The 20,563-nt window shown below is 29.3% G+C and overlaps 1 protein-coding gene across 2 annotated transcripts in view; it reads right to left on the bottom strand.

The window, feature by feature from the left end:
* Positions 1 to 20,563, bottom strand: part of kst (spectrin beta chain, non-erythrocytic 5 kst) — a 56,465-nt gene that overhangs the window by 12,555 nt on the left and 23,347 nt on the right. For both annotated transcript variants that reach the window (XM_015508876.2, XM_015508877.2), the window contains exons 2-31: positions 8,531 to 8,688; positions 8,268 to 8,435; positions 8,032 to 8,148; positions 7,789 to 7,897; positions 7,484 to 7,648; positions 7,291 to 7,403; positions 7,015 to 7,202; positions 6,730 to 6,955; positions 6,310 to 6,654; positions 6,005 to 6,222; positions 5,768 to 5,945; positions 5,513 to 5,704; positions 5,236 to 5,448; positions 4,964 to 5,167; positions 4,678 to 4,903; positions 4,360 to 4,613; positions 4,098 to 4,288; positions 3,821 to 4,041; positions 3,526 to 3,749; positions 3,178 to 3,453; positions 2,973 to 3,112; positions 2,625 to 2,895; positions 2,143 to 2,537; positions 1,774 to 2,059; positions 1,488 to 1,706; positions 1,174 to 1,367; positions 1,004 to 1,106; positions 550 to 927; positions 316 to 489; positions 52 to 252 (exon numbers count right to left, since the gene is read on the bottom strand). In XM_015508876.2, the coding sequence (XP_015364362.2) occupies positions 52 to 252; positions 316 to 489; positions 550 to 927; positions 1,004 to 1,106; positions 1,174 to 1,367; positions 1,488 to 1,706; positions 1,774 to 2,059; positions 2,143 to 2,537; positions 2,625 to 2,895; positions 2,973 to 3,112; positions 3,178 to 3,453; positions 3,526 to 3,749; positions 3,821 to 4,041; positions 4,098 to 4,288; positions 4,360 to 4,613; positions 4,678 to 4,903; positions 4,964 to 5,167; positions 5,236 to 5,448; positions 5,513 to 5,704; positions 5,768 to 5,945; positions 6,005 to 6,222; positions 6,310 to 6,654; positions 6,730 to 6,955; positions 7,015 to 7,202; positions 7,291 to 7,403; positions 7,484 to 7,648; positions 7,789 to 7,897; positions 8,032 to 8,148; positions 8,268 to 8,435; positions 8,531 to 8,650 (6,309 nt within the window). In that variant the 5' untranslated portion in view covers positions 8,651 to 8,688. The remainder of the gene's footprint in view (positions 1 to 51; positions 253 to 315; positions 490 to 549; positions 928 to 1,003; positions 1,107 to 1,173; positions 1,368 to 1,487; positions 1,707 to 1,773; positions 2,060 to 2,142; positions 2,538 to 2,624; positions 2,896 to 2,972; positions 3,113 to 3,177; positions 3,454 to 3,525; positions 3,750 to 3,820; positions 4,042 to 4,097; positions 4,289 to 4,359; positions 4,614 to 4,677; positions 4,904 to 4,963; positions 5,168 to 5,235; positions 5,449 to 5,512; positions 5,705 to 5,767; positions 5,946 to 6,004; positions 6,223 to 6,309; positions 6,655 to 6,729; positions 6,956 to 7,014; positions 7,203 to 7,290; positions 7,404 to 7,483; positions 7,649 to 7,788; positions 7,898 to 8,031; positions 8,149 to 8,267; positions 8,436 to 8,530; positions 8,689 to 20,563) is intronic.

Genomic DNA, 20,563 nt, shown 5'->3' with positions numbered 1-20,563 from the left:
TTTAAAATTGAATTGAATTCAAAATTCAAATAGAAATTTATGTAGACATACATTTGCTGCAAAATGACCTCCTTGTACTAATGCTTCCCCAAGATCAGCAACAGTTTGAAAAGTTTCTTCTCTAGCTTCTATTTCAGCTTTCACAGCTTCATGTTCACCCTTTAAAAGCTGTGCACTTGCTGCATCTCTTACTTTTTCTTCTGTTAACATAGTAGCCCTCAAACTACTAGACCAATTGACTAGATCTCTGACCTACGAAACAATTAGTGTGATAATTCAATGAGCATATCAAAAGGAAAAAAGAACAAAATTTACTTGAGCTAAAAATCTATGCAAATCACAGCTTGCTTGTAAAGCTTCTCGCCTATGCGCAGAGCGATCCTGAAGTGACGTCCAACTTCTAACTACAGTTTCTTGTTGCTTTGCAATATGAGAAGCATTTGACCCTGGGTAGAGTGTTTGTAACTTCACTGCATCTTCCACTAAAATCTAATGAGAAAATAACAGTTTAATAAATATGTAAATTTAGTTCAGTGTTAAGTTTTTAACCTGAAGTTGTGCTTCTAAAGCAACAAGATCATTTTCAAATCCTTCATGTTTTCTGATTAAAGTTAATACTGAGTTTAAATCTCTTCCTAAATCATCAGAAATAATTGCATCTTTATCATTAATTCGAGATAATGCATCAGCTACATCTCTATGAAATCTATGAATCTCTCCGGCAGCTTTGAGGCGTTTTTCCCGATTTTCTATGGTAACTATTAATTGTTGCCAAAGTTCTCTTATCTCTTCTTGCCGTTTTTCAATTTCAGATGTATACTCTGAATCGTTTGCCACTAATTTATTAGCAAGATCTTCACACTGTTTAAATCTTTTAGATCCTGTTTCCACACGATGTTTAAGATCATCAAATTTGTTTTGTAAAACCTATTATTGAATTATTTATATTAAAATACATGTTATTTGTTTTTTTTTTTTATTACCTAAATATTTGAATACATACCAAAAGATGTTCAAAATCTTGCCCATAGTCTTCAGATGATGCAGCTTGCATATTATCTCGAATCCATTGTTCAAGTTCATAATTTTCAATCAAATATTCATGTCTACAATCAGATAAATAAATGAAAACAGTATAATTAAATTAAGTAAAAGATAATTGTATTTTTTTACCTGCACATGCTCTCAACTAATCTATGCTGTCTTGCTGTAGCTAATTTTTGTAACAGTTTAAACTGTTCACAAATATATTGCTGTTTAGACAATATAGCTTTAATATCTGGATGTTTCAAGTTCATCATATTATTTCCAGTGTGACACATTTCTTTGACAATACCCTCATATGTATCAATTTCTAGTTCTAAAGCCTTTAAGATACAATAATCATACAATAAAAACCAATATGAATAACAGAATAAAGCCAATAACTAATATAAACTAATATTCAGTGGTAACTAAAAATAAAAATGTATATTTATCATAAATACCTTATGTTTTGTCAGAAGTTTAGATGCTGCATCTCTATCTCGACCACAGTCTGTAGAGGATAACATATTATTTTTTTCAAGCAGCCAACTTTCAATTTCACTCGCTTCAAAGAAGAATTGTTGAGCTTTTAAATTTAATTCAAGTTTACGACTTCTATCCTCGCCTTTGGTTATTAGATCTTGCCAGGCATCTTCAAGTCCAGCACATAATGATGTAACCTAAATAAATACATGTTTGTTAATTTTTGTTTAAATTTTAAAACAATAATTAAAAATAAAACACTACCTGTTTAGTTTCTGGATGTTTCTGATGAATTAATGATTGACCTGACTCAAGGGTTTTATTGATCATAGGTTGATGACCTTGTATTTCGGCTTCTAATTTTTTGTGTTTCTTGTACAATGTTTGGGCTTGATGAAGATTAGTACCCAACTCACCAGACTCAACAAGTGGTAAATGTTCTCGTATCCAACTAAGTTCAGCCTCTAACTCAAAACCAAATATGTGAAAACGTAATGATTCATCCAAAGCTTCTTTTCTAAGTTTAAGTGGTTTATCCAATCCATCAAACCTGAACCATTAATAATAATATGATATTAAACATAAATATTATTATTACAAAGTAGATAAGCAAATTATAAAACTAATACTTACATTTGTTGGCATTTTTTACTAGATTGTAATATATTTTCTGCGTCAAAATGACCGTCTTGAGCCATTTCTTCACCGGCTAAAACTAAATCGTTAATTTTTTGTTTCCAATGTTGGATTTCAGTTTCTACAACTTGATGATTTTTAAGAAGTTGTTTGCAATGTCGTAAATCTGTTCCCACTTGTTGTGATTGTAAATCCTTTTTTAGCTCTTCATGTTTGAAATATGCATCGTCTAATGTTCTGTTATAAGTATGCTGAGCTGCTGCTTGTCTCAAACATCTACCCTTTTCCACACTAACTTCGACCAATTTTTTCCAGTCATTATTTAATTCGGATAATTTTGTTTTTACTTCATCTTTTCGGTAATTTTCTTCATTTATCAAACCTTGACCACACTAAAAATTAAATTATATTAGTATACATTATACAATGTTGTGAAAATATTCACACTGTGGATTGAAAATGTAAAATATATAGTTTACTTTATTGATATTCCTCAGTTGACCCTCATTTGCACGTAATTCACATTCAAATGCTTCATGTTTTTGAAGTTTTCTTTCAATATTTGTAAGATCCCGATATGATTCGTCGCTTGCTGTTTTCAACTTATCTGTTAACCACGTTTTAAGATCATCCACATCTGCTCGGAAAGCTTGATAATTCCTGCTTGCTATCAAAGCATTTCTCCTCACTGCTGCTTGGTCTTTTACCAAATTTCGTCGATGTAAAACTGCTTCTTTACGTTTATCAACACTAAAAAATATGATTGTTTAGATTCTAAACTTAAGAATACAATATTTTTTATTTGATATAGATGGTAGTATACATACTGGTTAGTATCATAATGATTAGCTGAAATCAGTTTGTTTGCCATTTCACAGAAAGTTTTTAATCGCTCATCCTGTGCATAAAGTGAATTTTCAAAATCTTCATGTCGTTTTAACAGAGCCTCAACATCATCAACGGACCCCTTTAATAAAATAAAATTTATTTAATAACTTAAATTATATTTTAAACATTAATATCTCTTTTTACTCCTAAATCAGCATATTCCAAAAACATTTCGCTACCAGAAGTAGCTGCATCAATATGATCTGCTTCTTTATTAAATATTTGTAAGGCTAAACATTGTTTTATCCATTCCTTTTTTTGAGCCCATTCTTTGGCAACATTATTTACTTCTGTTGTTAATTTATTGTTGCGTTCTTTGACTTCATTACTACTACAGTTACCAGATGATAATAGTTGTCTACCCAGTTCTGAAACTTCTCTCACTTCATCTTCATGAGCTCTAATATCATCGCCCAGTTCCTATTGTAAATATATATTATTTAGTAATGTTGGTTTTTATGAGGTCTTATATTTAAAAAAAAATTATAATACTTGATGGTTTTTAAGTAGATTTTCTGCTGTAACAACATCACGGGCAGAATTATCAGTGTTCACCAATTCCTTTACTGATGACAACCAATTCAGAAGATTTTTCGAACTGTTCATGAAAATTTGCTGTCCAACAGCACTTTCTAAACGTGATCTCCGGTCCAAAGCTTTGTTTTTTACATTTTGCCATAGAGTTTGAACTTCTTTTTGTCTTTGAATTACATTTTCTAAAACAAAAATTAAGTAATAAAATTAAGTCAATAATTATCAACTGTTTATTAATTTTGTATCAGACTACCTTTTTCATTAGGATAAGAAACCTTCACTGAATTAGCCAACAAATTAACCCTGTTTACTTTTTCTTCAACTGGAGCTAATTCTCTTTCTAAATTTAAATGCCGTCTCTGTAGCGCTTGTATAGTTTTTAAGTCTAATCCTACTTCAGCACCATCAAGCTTATCCATTTTTTCTGTCATCCAATCCCTGGCTTCATCACAAGTTTTTTCAAATAGTTCCACACTGAATCAAAAAAGTTTATTAATAATATTTCTATATAAATGTTAAGTATATAATACCTAAGAGCTCCTTCTAAGCTTTTTTCTTTTTGTGCTTTCAGCCAATTTAGATGATCCCACATTGTATGTATTTGTTTTTGTCTCTTGGTAATCATATCAAGCTGACTATGTCCAAGCTTGGTAAAATCTTTAACTGCCCGATCAATATCTTCAACGCGTTTGTTACTCGCAGATAAATCAGTTAAGAATTTCTATAACACAATTTTATTAATCAAATAAAATAAACATAATACATGATTTGAGTTACAATAAATGTGCTAACCTCATATTTTCTTTTTGCAGATTCTACAGTGTCTAATTTATCTTCAGCCTTTAATAATTTTTCTTTGTCTTTAATCCATTTTTCAAAATCATCACATTCTCGATAAAATCCATAAAGACAAATTGAGTCCTCCAAAAGTGCATGGCGCTTTTTTGCTAAGTCTTGTGACTTTGCGTAAGTCTCATTAATATTTGCTATACGCTTTTCAACACTTCTTTCATTGTTAGGATTGGTGTTATCTTTTTTTGTTGGTTCTATATAAAAAATATTTTGTGAGTATAATAATTAATTTTATCAATAACATATTAATATTTTTACCATCTTTTTCTGGAGTTCTAGTTTTCTTAACTCGAACTTTTTGTTTCACCATTTTGACTTTGGGAACTTTTCTTGTACTTTTTACTACGTGTGGTCTTCTAACTGATACTTGCATAATTTTAGGCTCAACTTCACAAACGTAGTTAGCTGGTACAAAACCATCTTGACCGTTTAGTTTTCTTACACTCCACCAATCTGGGTTTGTTTTATTTAGCAAGAACATCACCTATAACACAACAAAGTTTTTATTTTTCTATTATAAATCTTATTTTAATATTTTACATACCTCTCCTTTGGTCATCGTCATGCCTTGTCCATTAAATGGGTACAGACTTTTTACTTGAGGCACTTTTCGTTCTTCTACAACAGTTCGATGTTCAACATGTTCAATTATTTCTTCTTCTAAGACTTCTTGGGGAAGTAATCTAGTTTCAAAGACCCATTCTTCTATTGGTTCAGCTTGAACTTTTTGATTTGTATCATTAGACAACTGAAATTTAGAATTTATGTTTAAATAATATTTGTTAAAATCATGTGTTCTAGTATAAATTAAATTACCAAAATATTTGATATTCCTGCTTTGACCAAATTATCAGCTTGCGTATTCAATGACTGTATGTCTCCTTGATACGCATCTAACTCTTCTTCCAGTATTTTGTGTCTAGCCAACAGGGCTTGTGCACTTGGTTCATCGACTCCATGGTCAGAAGTACTTAATACTGTTAAATGTTCATGTAACCAAGATTCTGTCTCATTTGCATCAGCATAAAACTAAAAATATATATATGATAATACAATTAATATCAAATTTAAAAATTAATAAATAACAAATTACTTGATAGGCTTCAGCTGCATCTTGTAATTGTTTAGTTCTCAATTGGGATAAGCTGTTTAATGAATTCCAATTGTTTTGTAAAGAATCAACCCTCGATTGAACTTCCGAAGGTTCACTGGTGTTTATACTCAAACCAGATTTACATATCTGATCAGTCTTTTGACGATGCACTTTCATCTCATCAAGTAAAACCTATTAAAACAGTTTTATTACTATATAATTACTTAAAAATATTATTTATCATTAATAATATACCTTATGTTTTTGTTGTAAACTTAATACACCTCTCAAATCTTTCGCAGAAATGTCAGCCCTACAAATTCTCTGCTTTTCGACAAGCCATGCTTCTTCATCTTCATGGTCTTCAATGAATTGATAGAAGTTTCTTGCTTCTTCTAGTCTAGCTCTTCTCTCTTTACTTAGTTCAGAAAGTCTGAAAAAATTATATTATAAGTATACTTTGACTTTTAATTTAGAACATTTAGTATTTACCTGTCATATGCAGTGTTGAGTTGATTCAGACTTTCTTTTAATAAAGCAGCATCTTTATGTTTAGAGGGTACATATTGTTGACCTTGCCTATTTAATCTTCGAACCGTTTCACCAATAGCTGTAGTTTGCATTTCAGTCAAGTTTTGTTTCTGCAATAAGTCTTCTACAACAAGTAGATGAGGCCCGACATCTTCAGATTTGTAAGTAACTTCAATTTCCTAAAGCAATAAAAAGGTATAATCATAGATCAACTTTTATAAAATATTTATTTCATTATGATATTATTAATTGGTATTTAAGGTTACCTGTATAGTAGACAAAACCGTCTCTATCTCTCTAAGCATAGAAAACATAGTACTTATATTGTTCAAATTTATTTTGCGGCTTTCTAAAAGTTTTAAAAGATCTTTCCATCTCTGTAGTACTTCTTCTTCCCTATTTTTTACTCTCTGAGCTCCGTGGTAATTTTCTTTAATCAACTCATCACTCATGGCATTCAAATCGTGAAACCGTTCCTCTCTAGCCATAATATCAGCGCTAATAGCCTCGTGCTTCTTTACCGTTGCATCGACTTGAGTTAAGCTATTGCCAAACCTAGGATCGTTCAGTACTTGGATCATTTCTTTTAGGTAACCGTCTCGAAGCACACTCTAAATTCAAAAAAAAAAAATGTAAAGTTGGCACCTAAGTGACTAGTTAAATTATATTTATGTTTTTTACTATACCTTTTTTTCGAATTTGTAATTGAGTTGTTCCAAACGTTCTTGTCTCAATAGTTCCTCTCGTAGAGCAACTTCACGTTTATGTTCGGCCCTGTCTAAGGCTTCCCAGTTACGTTCAACGTCGTGTATCAGTTGTCCGTCTTGGGGTATGAACACACCTTGGTTAAGCGATTTAAGTAGGGTATTTATATGGAAGTAAAGAGCTTCAATTTCACTCCGCTCTATGTACCTGAACACCGGAAACGAATAAGTAACATTAAAATGTAATATAAAACAAACTGGTCATACTTGGGAGGTTTTTCAACAGTCCGGTATTTTTTAAATGCTAATAGTTCACGCTGAATGCCTTCTAAAGAATTAGGGAAATTATGGTTTTCGAGTTCTTTAATTTTCATTCGGATCCATTCTAACAAGTCGGAAGTTAGTTGTTCATAAATTATTTTTTTCTTATCTATATCCATTAGTTGACCGAGTATCTAAAAAATATATTCATATATATTAGAAAAAACTAGTAAAATTAACAGCACTCGTTTAAATTTCTATAAAAATGATGATAATAATTACGTTGGCTATTCTTCGTCCACTTTTCATTTCATTTTTCATCCTCGCAAACGTATGATAATACGAAGCGACATACGTTATGACGGATTTTTCATCTGGCCTGTTTATGTCTACGTCTATTTTTTTTTTTTCAAACAAAACGTCATAGTATTATTATCAATATACAAATATTACAAAAATCATTTATCTATTTCACCTTCAGCGTCGAGCAATCTGGGAATTCCTAATTCATTATTGGCTACGTCGAACGCTATGTTTAGGTTGTCGATATTTGTATTTTTCTCAAGCGACGGAAAATCTAGAAGATCGGGACGATGAGAGTGGATTAATGCATTGAATCCCAAACCATTTCTCCAAGAACCTATAAAAATCAACACCAAATATTTTATAAATGAAATACATATAACGAAGGTATCAAGTCTACTCTTATACAGCTTTAAGTATTTATTAATTATTGTATTTTGATTTTCACGGAATATTAATGTTTCATTATTTACATACTTGTAAAGTCTTGTATGTTAACACCTTTGTAGCCATTTGTTTTGCGTTGACACCATAAAAGCAAAGCGTCTTTAGCCGATTTCTTTTCACTGCTTTCATTTTCTTCATCCTATTTTATTTATTTTTTTTCAATTGTAGAATAATTCCATTATAATAACAATATATTAATAATTAATATATATTAAATAATAAACAATATCATATGTATATATTGGTCAAGTCTTAAACAAGGCCATCACTTACCACGTCGATTTCAATTTCTTGAATTTGAAATCTTAAGATAATTGTCCATATCAAACCCAAAATCAGTCGAGGATTTCCATCAACAATATCTTCAGCCCCGATGCTTTCCAATCTTACCTATTTGTGCAAAACGATTATTGATGAGTAATCATTGTTTTCGGACGAAATTATAAGAACTTAAAGGTGCAAACGATAATATAACAGACAAATGTATTAAAGCGTTTTTGTAACAATACCTTTGTGTGAAGAAACGCTAAGCTTTTGTTGACGTTTTCCACCTTGTGCACCCTCATACGCCCGTTATTTGGTTTGCCCAGTTTTTCGCCAGAAATTATTTCTAATAGTTTGAGAAGCTTTCTTCCGTCCGCCAAATCCACGAACAAATCGTCCACCTCCATTCTTACCTATATAACAAGGTTCAAAAATAAAATATGTTTATTTTGGTAAAATGGGCTCACATTACACCGATTTGGTTTGCAACTCTGCATAACGCTCTTACTTTTTGTAAAAATGAGTTCATCCATTTGGTAAAAGTCTTCTTTTGTATGTGTAACCTCTCCTCTTGGAGGGCTTTAATTCGCCCCTGTTCAAACTTAAGTACATCTTCCCTCTGCGTCATCTCGTTGCGTGTGATTCTTGAATTGGCATTTTATAATACTAAAACAAAATAAAGGTATTTCGAATGAAATACATGTATTGGTACACGATACGTAAATAAATATATATAGTACTCGAAGTTAACTAATTCACGATAAGTAAATTTAATAATGACCTCTAATAATAAAATTATATCTATATCCTCACGCGGTAGGTAATATTTATACGGATTATTAGGTAATCTCGAATTTTGAAATAAATATTAACGCTCATAATGTATATATATATATGATAATAATTATATATAATATAATATATATATATATTATCTATTGACTATTACGATATAATAAACAATCGATATTTCATATGCACTGCAGGTGCATAACTAGCTGAACTAAAACTAACATTAATTGATACACTCGGCATTAGTTGTATAATAAACGGGAGATCGTGTTATGATAGTAATGATATACTATTATGTTGTAAATACTTAATACCTACAAACTGATAAATGCAAGTGTATTGCTCAATTTGCACAAATCTATTATAATCTATAATGGTAGATACGTTATGTGTAGCCATGTCTCATCTGAAGGCAACACAATCAATATGAGATTATGAAAACATAAACAACGTATTATTTTATGGCTAAAATAAACTTATTACTATATTTGGGCAATAGGTAAATTATATAATAATTATTAAAAATAAAAAATAAATTATTTTTTGAATAATTAATTTTATATTATGTAACGATCGAACAATAAAAGTTTGAAACATTATACACGAAGTATTTTTTTTAAATAAATGTAATATATATTATTTTTTTCACATATACACACGTTGTATGAAATAGTCGTTGCTTTTATTTAAACGCTTCATTGGACACCGGCGACTGTCAAGCCCCATCTAGGGAGTTGTATGGTTTCTATAAATTTTGAAGCCAAACTAGTTTGTCAGGATCCTAAATAAATTTAATCCAATTTTAAGGTGTGTTAATCGATGTGCGCGGCTTTTGGCTTGAACAAATTGCAAATGTATAATTTTATTTCAAAGCTGGTAGTATACTATTAAAACACATTTCCTGAGTTATAACTAACCATCAGTTTGACGGTCTATATGTAATATAATATTTCGAGTTGTTTCACGAATGAAAAGCTTTTTTGGTCCCAGTAGAACTTATTGGATTACAATATCGGATAAATAATATTATATACAAGTATAATAAATATATTAGGTATAATAGTTTCGCTGTTGGTACCTACACCCTAAAAATCAAAATCAAGGGAGAGAAAAATGGTTTTGTTTGAATAATAGGTATGTCCGTTGTATTTGGAATTCAATTTATCTTTATTGTTATATGTTATTGGGTAAAGTGAAAATTAATTTACAAAATACAGAAACTTATTAAATAGTTAATAATATTTAAAAAAACAACATAAAATATTCAACTATATAACATTAATAGTAACTGTAAAAATGTTTGACATTTTATATTTTAACTTGTCCACTGCTGACAAGCTGTTTGTACAGGTTAATGTAAATTAAAATAATATATGCGTTTAAATAATCGATAAGTTATCGACAATGTTTGGCTTTAATTAATTATAAAAATGTATTGGTACACGACTTTGTCATCTTCGTAAACATGTATTGTTTATAGTTTATACTCATTGTGTTTTGTTATATTTAAAAATATAATTATAATATTTTATATTTTATAGGAAGGTGTTTGTTAGTTATTCATAACTATTTATGCATACCTAGTCTTGAACGAAAATGTGAAACACATCTCAAACATTTAGATGTTCAATAGTTTTAGATTTAATTTTAACTTAAATGCTCCGGGATCGAGTACGGGATAGATATACTGAAATGTCTGTAATAGTGTACTTTCAACTTGACTATTATCAATGCGATTACTGACCTACAGTCGTAGGTTCAGTGTTTACCGGATTTTTTCATTTACATAGGTGATAATATTACTGATTTCAAGGTAAATAGGCTTGGTAGTCACGTTCTACCTTGAGCTTATACTTAATAGCATAAACTCATCGTTATTAAATGACACGTATTTTAATTTTCGTGAGAAGTGTATTACATGTATAATATTAAATAATTGTTTCAATAATGTAACAGTATACCATTGAATCCGAAGCTATGCACTGAAGTATGTATAATAATTAAGTTAGAATAGAACGAATGATTCTTTATAATATTATTTTCAATTAAAATTTATAGAAAATTTAATTAGGTACATTCAAAAACTTTACGACACATATAACTCCATTATCGTGCAGTAATATAATCCATAATATTATACTTATTTGCTAGTTATAGTATAATATACTATTTTAAGAGAAAACATATTTTTGTATAGGTATATAACATCAATTAATGTAACATGAATGTGTTTATTTTATATAACGCAATGTAGGTAGATATACCTACTACTTAGTACTTATTATAGTTACTGTTATAGTACAAATCGCATAAACACGTATAGGTATCTACCTATGTTCTATACACAATATATATATAATATAATGTATTACAATGCAATGCTAAAATGTACGCTCGTACCTATTATGCCCGAAGAAAAATCTCACGGTGATAGGAATTTTATATTAAACTTAGATTTCTGTATTTATTGATTTTATCATTATTTTATAATTTATTTATACATAAATAGGTAGGTAAAATAATACAAGTATAGTTAATATTGATGTAACTACGCAATATTATAGCTACATTTTTTTTTTCATGACGTCGCGATGAAACAGTTGATGGCGAATGATGAATGGGTTTTATTTGTTGGCATTGACAAATGTTGATGTATTATTTATTGTTAATATATTTATAATCTAAACCTATAATATTTTAATTTTTTTTTTATCGGATTGTACTTTTTATGCAAAAAAGAAATCGATTGTTTTTATAGTATTTCCGTTTATACATACACACTATACAGTATACAAGTATGATTGTTGTACGTATTTGCATCAATATTATTTTTGGTTCGAAAATTATTATTATATTAATCTAATTTTGAATGCATTCTCTGGTAGGATAAAATTAATAAATCTATACATAGGTAAAATATTATAGATTTTAAATAGTTAAAGTATTATTGTATATTAATAAAACGCATTTTGTTTTTATAATATATATATATATTTAATATTTATATGAGACATCTTTAGTTTTTTTTTTTAGAATATTAAATGCATTTCATTGTTTAGTTCAACCAATATTATTTTATAAGTAATTTAACATAAGTAATAAAAAAATTAATTTTCGTTAGTGATTTTATATTTTTGGTAGGTACGTTAAACGGTATACTTGTACTTAATGATTAAAAGTTACGTGTTTTGCATTGACATTCACAATTATAGAATATATGGATGCTGGTGATAACATAACTTTATACCTAGGTACTAATTTAATAATTCTATCAATTATCATTACATTATTGAAATTCCGTCGTGCCATGTTGTTTTAAAAATCAACAATTCTAGATATGTAACTATGTATTATAATTCTCAGGAAAACTATTTAAACTAACAAGATAGACAAAATGGATACAGTAAATATTGTATGTTATCTTTTGCTTCTGTAAATTGAAAGAATTATTGTAAATCAAACTACACGTTTAATGAAATTTAAATGACTAAATACATTTTTATTTTTTATAAACTATTTGTATTTTACTAAAACTCTTAACATTTAATTTGACCATGTAAAATTAGACATTACGAATCAGAAGGAAAAAAAAAATGTGGTTTAACGTGTACTTCTCATTTTCACTATCGTAACACGATTTTCGATTGTATTACAGTTTTAAATATAATACATATAATACTTTTTTTTATGAATTATGAATTATGTTAAGTCTTGTGAGGTCTCATCTTACGTATGTATTTTGAATGAAATTCTAGTGCAACTAATTTGCAGTAGATAAAAAACAAATAGTGATGTAGAACTGTAATCGTGATGAAAGGAAATACAGACATATCTTAGCTCTAGGTTCACAATTAGGCTATAATGATCTAGCTGATGAAGTATTTATTCTCAATAAAAAAAAAAATACCACATTTAGTGATGATCATACAAAGTCGATTGAAATTATTTCAAAATAATTGTTTTTATTGCTAATTCGTATTTTTTTTCTGGAATTGCATTCAATGACAAATTTAAAAACAAAAGATGTTCCTTTTCTAATGTTCCGCATATTAAATTTCAGTTAAAAGACCGAACTCGAAAGAAAAAATAAATGTACATCCATATTTTATGCATAATATTATACTTTTAAATAATTATAATGACATATTTTGACTGCAATCAATGCTGAAAGTTCTGATACATTATACATTTTAATTTTTAAAATATTTTAACAGTAGGCCTTTTTAATTTTTATTATGATAACGATAACTATTATGATCTTTGTTATTATATAGTGTCAACTGTTAAGTGTACTGAAAGCTGATTAATATCAACAAATTCAAAAATAATATATAGTAATACCATTGATAATGATGGTAATACTATTATCTCAGGTCATGAATAAGTGTCATTAAACTGTTATAATGAATTTATAAATAATGTATAGAAGCATAAATACTTAAAAATGAAAATTTGGAATTAATTATTAAACTTATAATTTTAAATTATAAACAACATAAATAAAACAAGACTTAGTACTATGTAATATTTTATACCACGCCTTTTTTAATCCTTAAACTTAATTTTGTTTTAATTTTATGTCAATAAATGATTGTAAATAAAAACGCAAATACAACGAATATAGACACGAAGAACTCGATATGCTTATTGCTTGAGGTTGAAAATTATGATGTTCATAAATTAAAAACGAACAAAATACAAATAAAACAAATTCGATAACGTTACACAGATACATGTATAATTTATATACGTATGTTGTAAATATTAAGATCAAATGAAAGGGAAAACTTACGTTGATTGAGTAGTTATGTTATATTTAGGTACATACTATATTAAATAGAGCGATTCATCAAGCATGATTATCAACCCCTCCCCTTGTAGATATACCTTAGTAACATTAGCAAGGTAACTATTGTTAATTAAAATATTGACTGTCTTAATAGGCATACTAAAGAAACATTTTCAAATATTTAGATTTATTTATCATTTAAGGAGTTTTTTGTGGTGACACAAATATTTTTTTCCCAAAGGAGGACTCTCAGCTAATTTTTTACTGTAAATTGCTGTAAACGTTTCATACATAAGTTAAAAATGACTTAAAGTGACTTTAGAGCAAAAAAAACTGTCAATATAATAATAATAAAAAAAAAAAAAATGTTAAATAAATAAACGAAAAAATGCTTTCACATGAATTTTATACAAAGGACTTTTTATTATTATACATAATGTATATCACGCAATACACAATTAATTTTTTTTTCATCGATTATTTAAACTTGGATTATTTTTAATTATAAAGAAAAAACATTTCACGAGATTATTGTCTTGAATTTATTATTTATTTTGAAAACTTCTACAATATAATATTATAGGTACTTAATTTTCAACTCATCGCGCGAGTGTTGTAAAAACTTTAAACTCTTGACATTATTGTATTATAATATTTAATCGGCCAAGTGTGCGTAATTCTTATATATAGAATATAGCAATGACGTATATTCGTGTTAATACCACTGTCGTTGTCAGTCGAACAATACGTGTATCGCGCGAACTAACGAGTACGAAAATAATAGCAATAATAATGATTATCGTCGGAGTTCGGAAGATAATTATTATTTGTCGAATATTGCCGTGTCTAATGTGCCGCATTGATTATGCCATAAACATTAATACATAATGATGATGATGATAATAATAATAATTATTATTACTAATGCATCGGATATATTCATGTGAATAATATAATATTATTTGGTATGTATCACATTAATGCAGCGGTGAATCACCTAAATACGCCACCGCCGGTGATATTACATATTATATTATATTACGACCGACGAAGAAATGTGAGAAATTCAAAGCGCACAATGCGCGTAGGTAAATACGTGCGTTTGGCGTTTGACATATTATTTTTCCTATCATTATTATTACTATACAAATACGCACACACCGCACACGCACGTATAATGTGGAAGGAAACAGCAGAAGGCCTGACAATGCCATCCTTGTTAGTAAATTTTGTCGTGTAAGTCATTTGGCGCGCGTGTGAAACCGTGGTCCCGTCATTGTACACGACGATATTGATTAGCACACATACTGCTAAGTCTACTTATAAGTCATATATTATGTACCTGCTATATACTATACAATAAATTATTGTATTATACACCGTCTCAGCCGAGTGCATTATTAGACGTACGCGCACGTATAATCTACTATGGACATATATATATATATATATATATATATATATATATATAGGCACTATATGTGATGTATATACTTCATGAGTGGTGTACTATATATATACACATATGGATTGCCGGGAAAATAATAATAATAATAATAATATGTCAGTGACCCGGGGCACAGTGTTTATGTACCTACGGATAAGTAATATAAAAGGCCGGGGACACCGCGACGATGATGGACGATGATGGACTATCGAAAATTTCAATGCCGACGACGTAGGTACATATTATATATGGGTATATAGGTATAACATAATAAATTCTATTATATCATTGAAATTTTTTGATTGCCGATTAAAATATGTGCATTTACTCGGGAATATCCATTTGACGAACTAGCGTCTAGCAGTACCTAATTATTATATAATATCGGTAGATACCAGCTATTTGGTTATAACCAACTACTTGGTGTACGTACTATTAGGTACGTGGATATTTTTCGAAATAAAAACGTATACAACATAATAAATATACATAAATGGCTAAACATTATTTGATTTTCGTATGGTCTGAAGAAGAATTTATTTCTACAAAATATTGAATCGATACAATTGAAATTTGAGAATTTTTTCCTAGAAAAATATATCAAGTATCAATATCACCACTTAGTACCTATACAACGAAAAAAAACATATAAATTGGTCGAAAAAATGAATACTCATAGCATTATAGCAGCTGCAGTATAACGGTGAATGGACTATCTACATTATAGAAATAAGGAAAATTATCATAATACACTTGTGTTCTTATATGGAAAAAACGGATTATAACGAGTGACGAAAAAAAAAAACATCTGTAATATATATGTACATTATATATTTATATAGACGTTGTTTTTTGTACAACATATACACACATACACGCGCGCACATATATATTTATATTAACCTTTATCTGCGTTATGCTACATAGTAAAAAACTCAAAGTATGTATTAAGGTGATTTTCTCAGTCAACAAAACGAATCGGTCGATTGCATTGGTAATACGCGCATCTGAAACAACCCGATGCGTTTTGAATAAAAAAAGTTATAATAAAACGTTGAAAATATTTTGTATTAAAAAAAAATAGTTCTAGAAAGGGTTTATTTATTATTATAGGTATATATATATATTTTTTTCTGTAATCGAAGTCTGTTGGCTATTTAATTTGTCATTGTTGCATTTTGGTGGAACGTATTATATTATTATTTTATCGTACAGTGAGTTGCATTCTCTATTGCTGCAGAATTTTTTTTCGTTTTATCGTCTAGGTATTATTGAATATATACTAAGGCACATATTAAATATTATACACCGTCTTTACAGGGGACTAAAACACTTTACTACCTATATTTTAACAATACCAACACATTAATTTAAATAATATTATAATATATATTATACGCTCAATACTATTAATTGAAACTTTGAAGCTCCTATGCTTTTTGGTTCTTATTAATATATAATTATATAATTATTAATTTATAACATTTAATTTTTGTACTAATTATTGTTAATATCTCAAGTAATACTATTTATTGGTTGTTGTTGTTTTTCTTATAAACGTTAACTCTGGCATAAACCCTACTACAGTTATGAGCCTAAATTTTAAACCAATCAAACATTGTTATTTTTTCGAAATAATAGTTACGAAACAGTGTATAATACATATAACAATTCAATAACAACACATGTTAACGTCTACATGGTCAATTACAACGATGAAAATACAATTTCTTAAATAATAATGTTATTATTTATTATTTTCACATTGAACGTATTCTTATATAAGTTTAACAATATTGTTTCACGATGTATTTACTAGGTATATAGTTCCTAGTTCCTATACGTTCATAAAAGTAATACCGTCTTTTCTACACAGCATACAAGTTTTGCTCGAAATACCTATAAAGTTTCATTCGATTATAAGTGCGTATTGCGTATATCATTAATCTATAATTATTAAATACAGACTTTAAGTAGGTAATCGTTTTGTACCTATACATTAATCGTTACTTAATATTCAATATAATTTTCGAAAACATACATTTATATATCATATGAAAACTCCCGAGACAGGCAGTCAACAAAACATTTTCAATGATTCATAAATAATACCTAACTAAAATAGTAACAATAAACGCGCATCGATATATTTATTCAGTTTTTATATAGTAGGTATATTGACCTCAATATGTTATCGGAAATTATTAAACATGTATGATGTGAGCATATTATGCATACAAACGTTTAATAGTTGCATCGATAATTAACCCATAAACGTAACCAAGCCGCGTTATTAATTTCATTGATGTTTAAACATACAACTATACACAAAGTTTCACAGTCGTACATTGTGCTGCAGGTTATTGATGTCGGAAAATTTTAATTGATGAGAGGTGATGGATGAATGACATAATAATATATAATATATGAAGAAACTCGCATAAATAATAATAATTATTGTCATAGGTATAGGATTCATGGTTTTTATTTTTATTTTTTTTTGGAAGAGGATAATTGGGTATAATATTATGTTCTACTACGTACAAAACACCTTAATAGTTTTAAATTAAAGCTTTAGTTTTTTTTTTCAAACAATTTGTTTATTTTTGCATAGCTGAGGTCATGATAAAAATTTAACACGTCAAGTTACGGCACTGCAGTCCGCCTCTGATAATGTTGCACAGGCACACAGCACACACACGCGTAATATAATATATCGATATGCATGGGGGGACCGAATACCAGAATTTGTATAGTATTTAATCGATACATACGAGAACTCGACAATCAATTTTTACTGACAACACTATATTAATTCGATAACAATAATTCCGTGTAAATTCGTTTACAAAAACGACCGCAATCTGATGTATATGATGTATTGTATTAAATTGATGTTATATGTCGTATACCAGGTTAGCGTTGTTTGGTAACCGAATAAAGTGTATATGTAGGACTATAGGTAAGTTTTATATTATTATACGAAACAAATATATAAGACGTATACTACAGACTGCAGTAAGCTATAGGTAATTTATATATAATATTGTAAGTTTATAAAACAAGCCCCGCCGGATATAGATGGATATCGTCATTATACATTATTATTATTACGCCGATTAGAATACAATATAATACGGCATAATAATATATATAGTTACTTATATATAGTAATAATCTAAAACGGGTTAAACATATAACATTTTTGTGGGTGTGATTTTTGTATATAAGCTACCTATATTATAATGTACAGACGGTTTACATTATTATCAACTATATAATATATATATGATGTTTATTATATATAGGGACCTACGACAATGAGCTCGTGTGCGACGTTAAACCGGGGTAGGTACACACAATATTATCGGACCGCACCTCAATCCGTAGTCGAATGTGGGCATTGTGTGCTCCTCGTGAGTTTTTCACACGCAAGTAATTCGTTAAATTTCCTCTCTGCGCGATGGTATAGGTACGAATGTACAACAAGTGGTGTATGAGTATGTAGTGTGTATACACTTTAGAGTGTACACATTATGTACGTCACGAAAAAAAGGAGTGTCACTATGCATGTTGTATAGTGTGTTAAACACCATACAAGGGGATACACGGCACACTCGCGCCAACTCAAATTTACTATCCATTTCTAATATTCTTAAAAGTACATAATATAGCGTATAGCCAGCCAGTATAGAGGTACTATATAATATGCAGGAAAAAAAACGAATCTCCGTCACATCATACTATCGCTAAAATAGTAAAATGTATGCCAACACAAGTGACGACTGACCATTATTGTATAGGTACTTACTTATATAAGAAAAAATCGCTATGGCGGTTTTTTTGTGCATCTCTCACGTCACCTTGTCCGCCCAGAGTTAGGTTCATGAGCTTCTACTATATCTGCGTATATTATATATATACGAATATCGTATATTATGCATAACGATATAATTACAGCTATTATCGGTACCTAATACTATGTAATATATATTGTTCACTATGCAGAATCAGTATACGTATTGTATCCGATCACCACTTTATTTTGAAGAAGCCTATTAACATATTTTTAAAGGACTTTTACCCCACACTCTATATAATATGTTTATGTCACATGATTATTTTACAAAGGTTTCACTTGGATTTTGCAAACATAAATCAAAATTCCGGCAACGAATCTCGATCTATATGATCAACCGTTTTCGCGAGTGCGTATAGGTATAGGTATATATATATAGTGTTGTGTGGTGATGAAACGAGTCTTGATCACCTCCTGCCCAACGAACACGTATTGCCCGTTTCCCGAGGATTAGGCCATGGATAAAGGTAGCATAGTCATCTAATATATTATTCACAGGTTCTTTCAACGAATAGACGATTTCATACACATCCATGAATGTACCAACCTTTGTTTAAAAATAAGGATTTATTGCAATTATATATTATACGATGGAAAATCCGAGGAAAACCTTAAGTAAAATAATCGGGTAACGCGCTGCATTAAATTCCTTCGTCACGTTTTGGTAAATCCACTTTCCCACCATGGGTAACTATATAAAGAATTTAAAAAATCATTTGTTTTTTTTTTTTTTTTAAAGCACATGCCCTATTAAAATATAGAAGCGATCCATTTCATTATAAAGAAATCTAACTTCATTGTGGTAAATTTGCAAGTCACTATCTTGAGTATTCTTCTTTTTTATAACGATATTTTTTTTCTTATAGTCAAATATATAATTATGAAATATGATTCGAAATTATGGCTAGTTCAACAAAAATTTTCCAAAATAGTTAATTCACATTACACCTAATATGCGGCCAAACGGTAAAATTTTATCCACTGATGGAACAAAATGTATCATTTTAATATTTTCGTTCACGAATTCGATTATAAAACGAGTGAAATGTCGCATAATATTATTTACATATAGTCAAAATTACTAGTCTAGGCAGGTTCCAAAATTGATCCAAATATGTATTTTTTTTAATCTTTGAATACACCCTAACCCACTGTATACATGAGTTATATTTTATTGTATTACTTCGGTGTGTACAGGTAATATTATGAGGTAGGTATACGCATGCGTACGTAGAATTGTATTGCATTTTACCAGAATCCTCAAAAATCACGGTAAATGAATGGATATAAAACGGGCACTAAGTTTCGACAGTACGCACATATTAATATTCTATTACCAATGTTGAAATAAAATTCATAATGTACTTTTCAACCTACCTGCAGCAGAATATTACGATATCAGTGCGACGTAACACTGTAAACATACGGCTCTTAGTGCTCCTATACACTAGCAGTATAATATAACAATCGGCGCGCGCAGTATTATCCTAGCACGTAATATATATAGGTTCACATAGTGCGGGTCTTTGTGTGTCGCGTACGTGCAACAATTTTCGCCACACTGTCCGAATATTACGCTGTATACACACTGTATATAAAAAATATAATATTATACCATACGCACTATAACACACATCACACACGTCGGGCTTGG

The sequence above is a fragment of the Diuraphis noxia genome, unplaced genomic scaffold (assembly GCF_037042655.1).
Source record: "Diuraphis noxia isolate RWA-SAM2 unplaced genomic scaffold, SU_Dnox_SAM2 contig0005, whole genome shotgun sequence".
In the NCBI taxonomy this organism is placed as follows: Eukaryota; Metazoa; Arthropoda; class Insecta; order Hemiptera; family Aphididae; genus Diuraphis; species Diuraphis noxia.
This window is presented reverse-complemented; position numbering and strand designations above follow the sequence as displayed.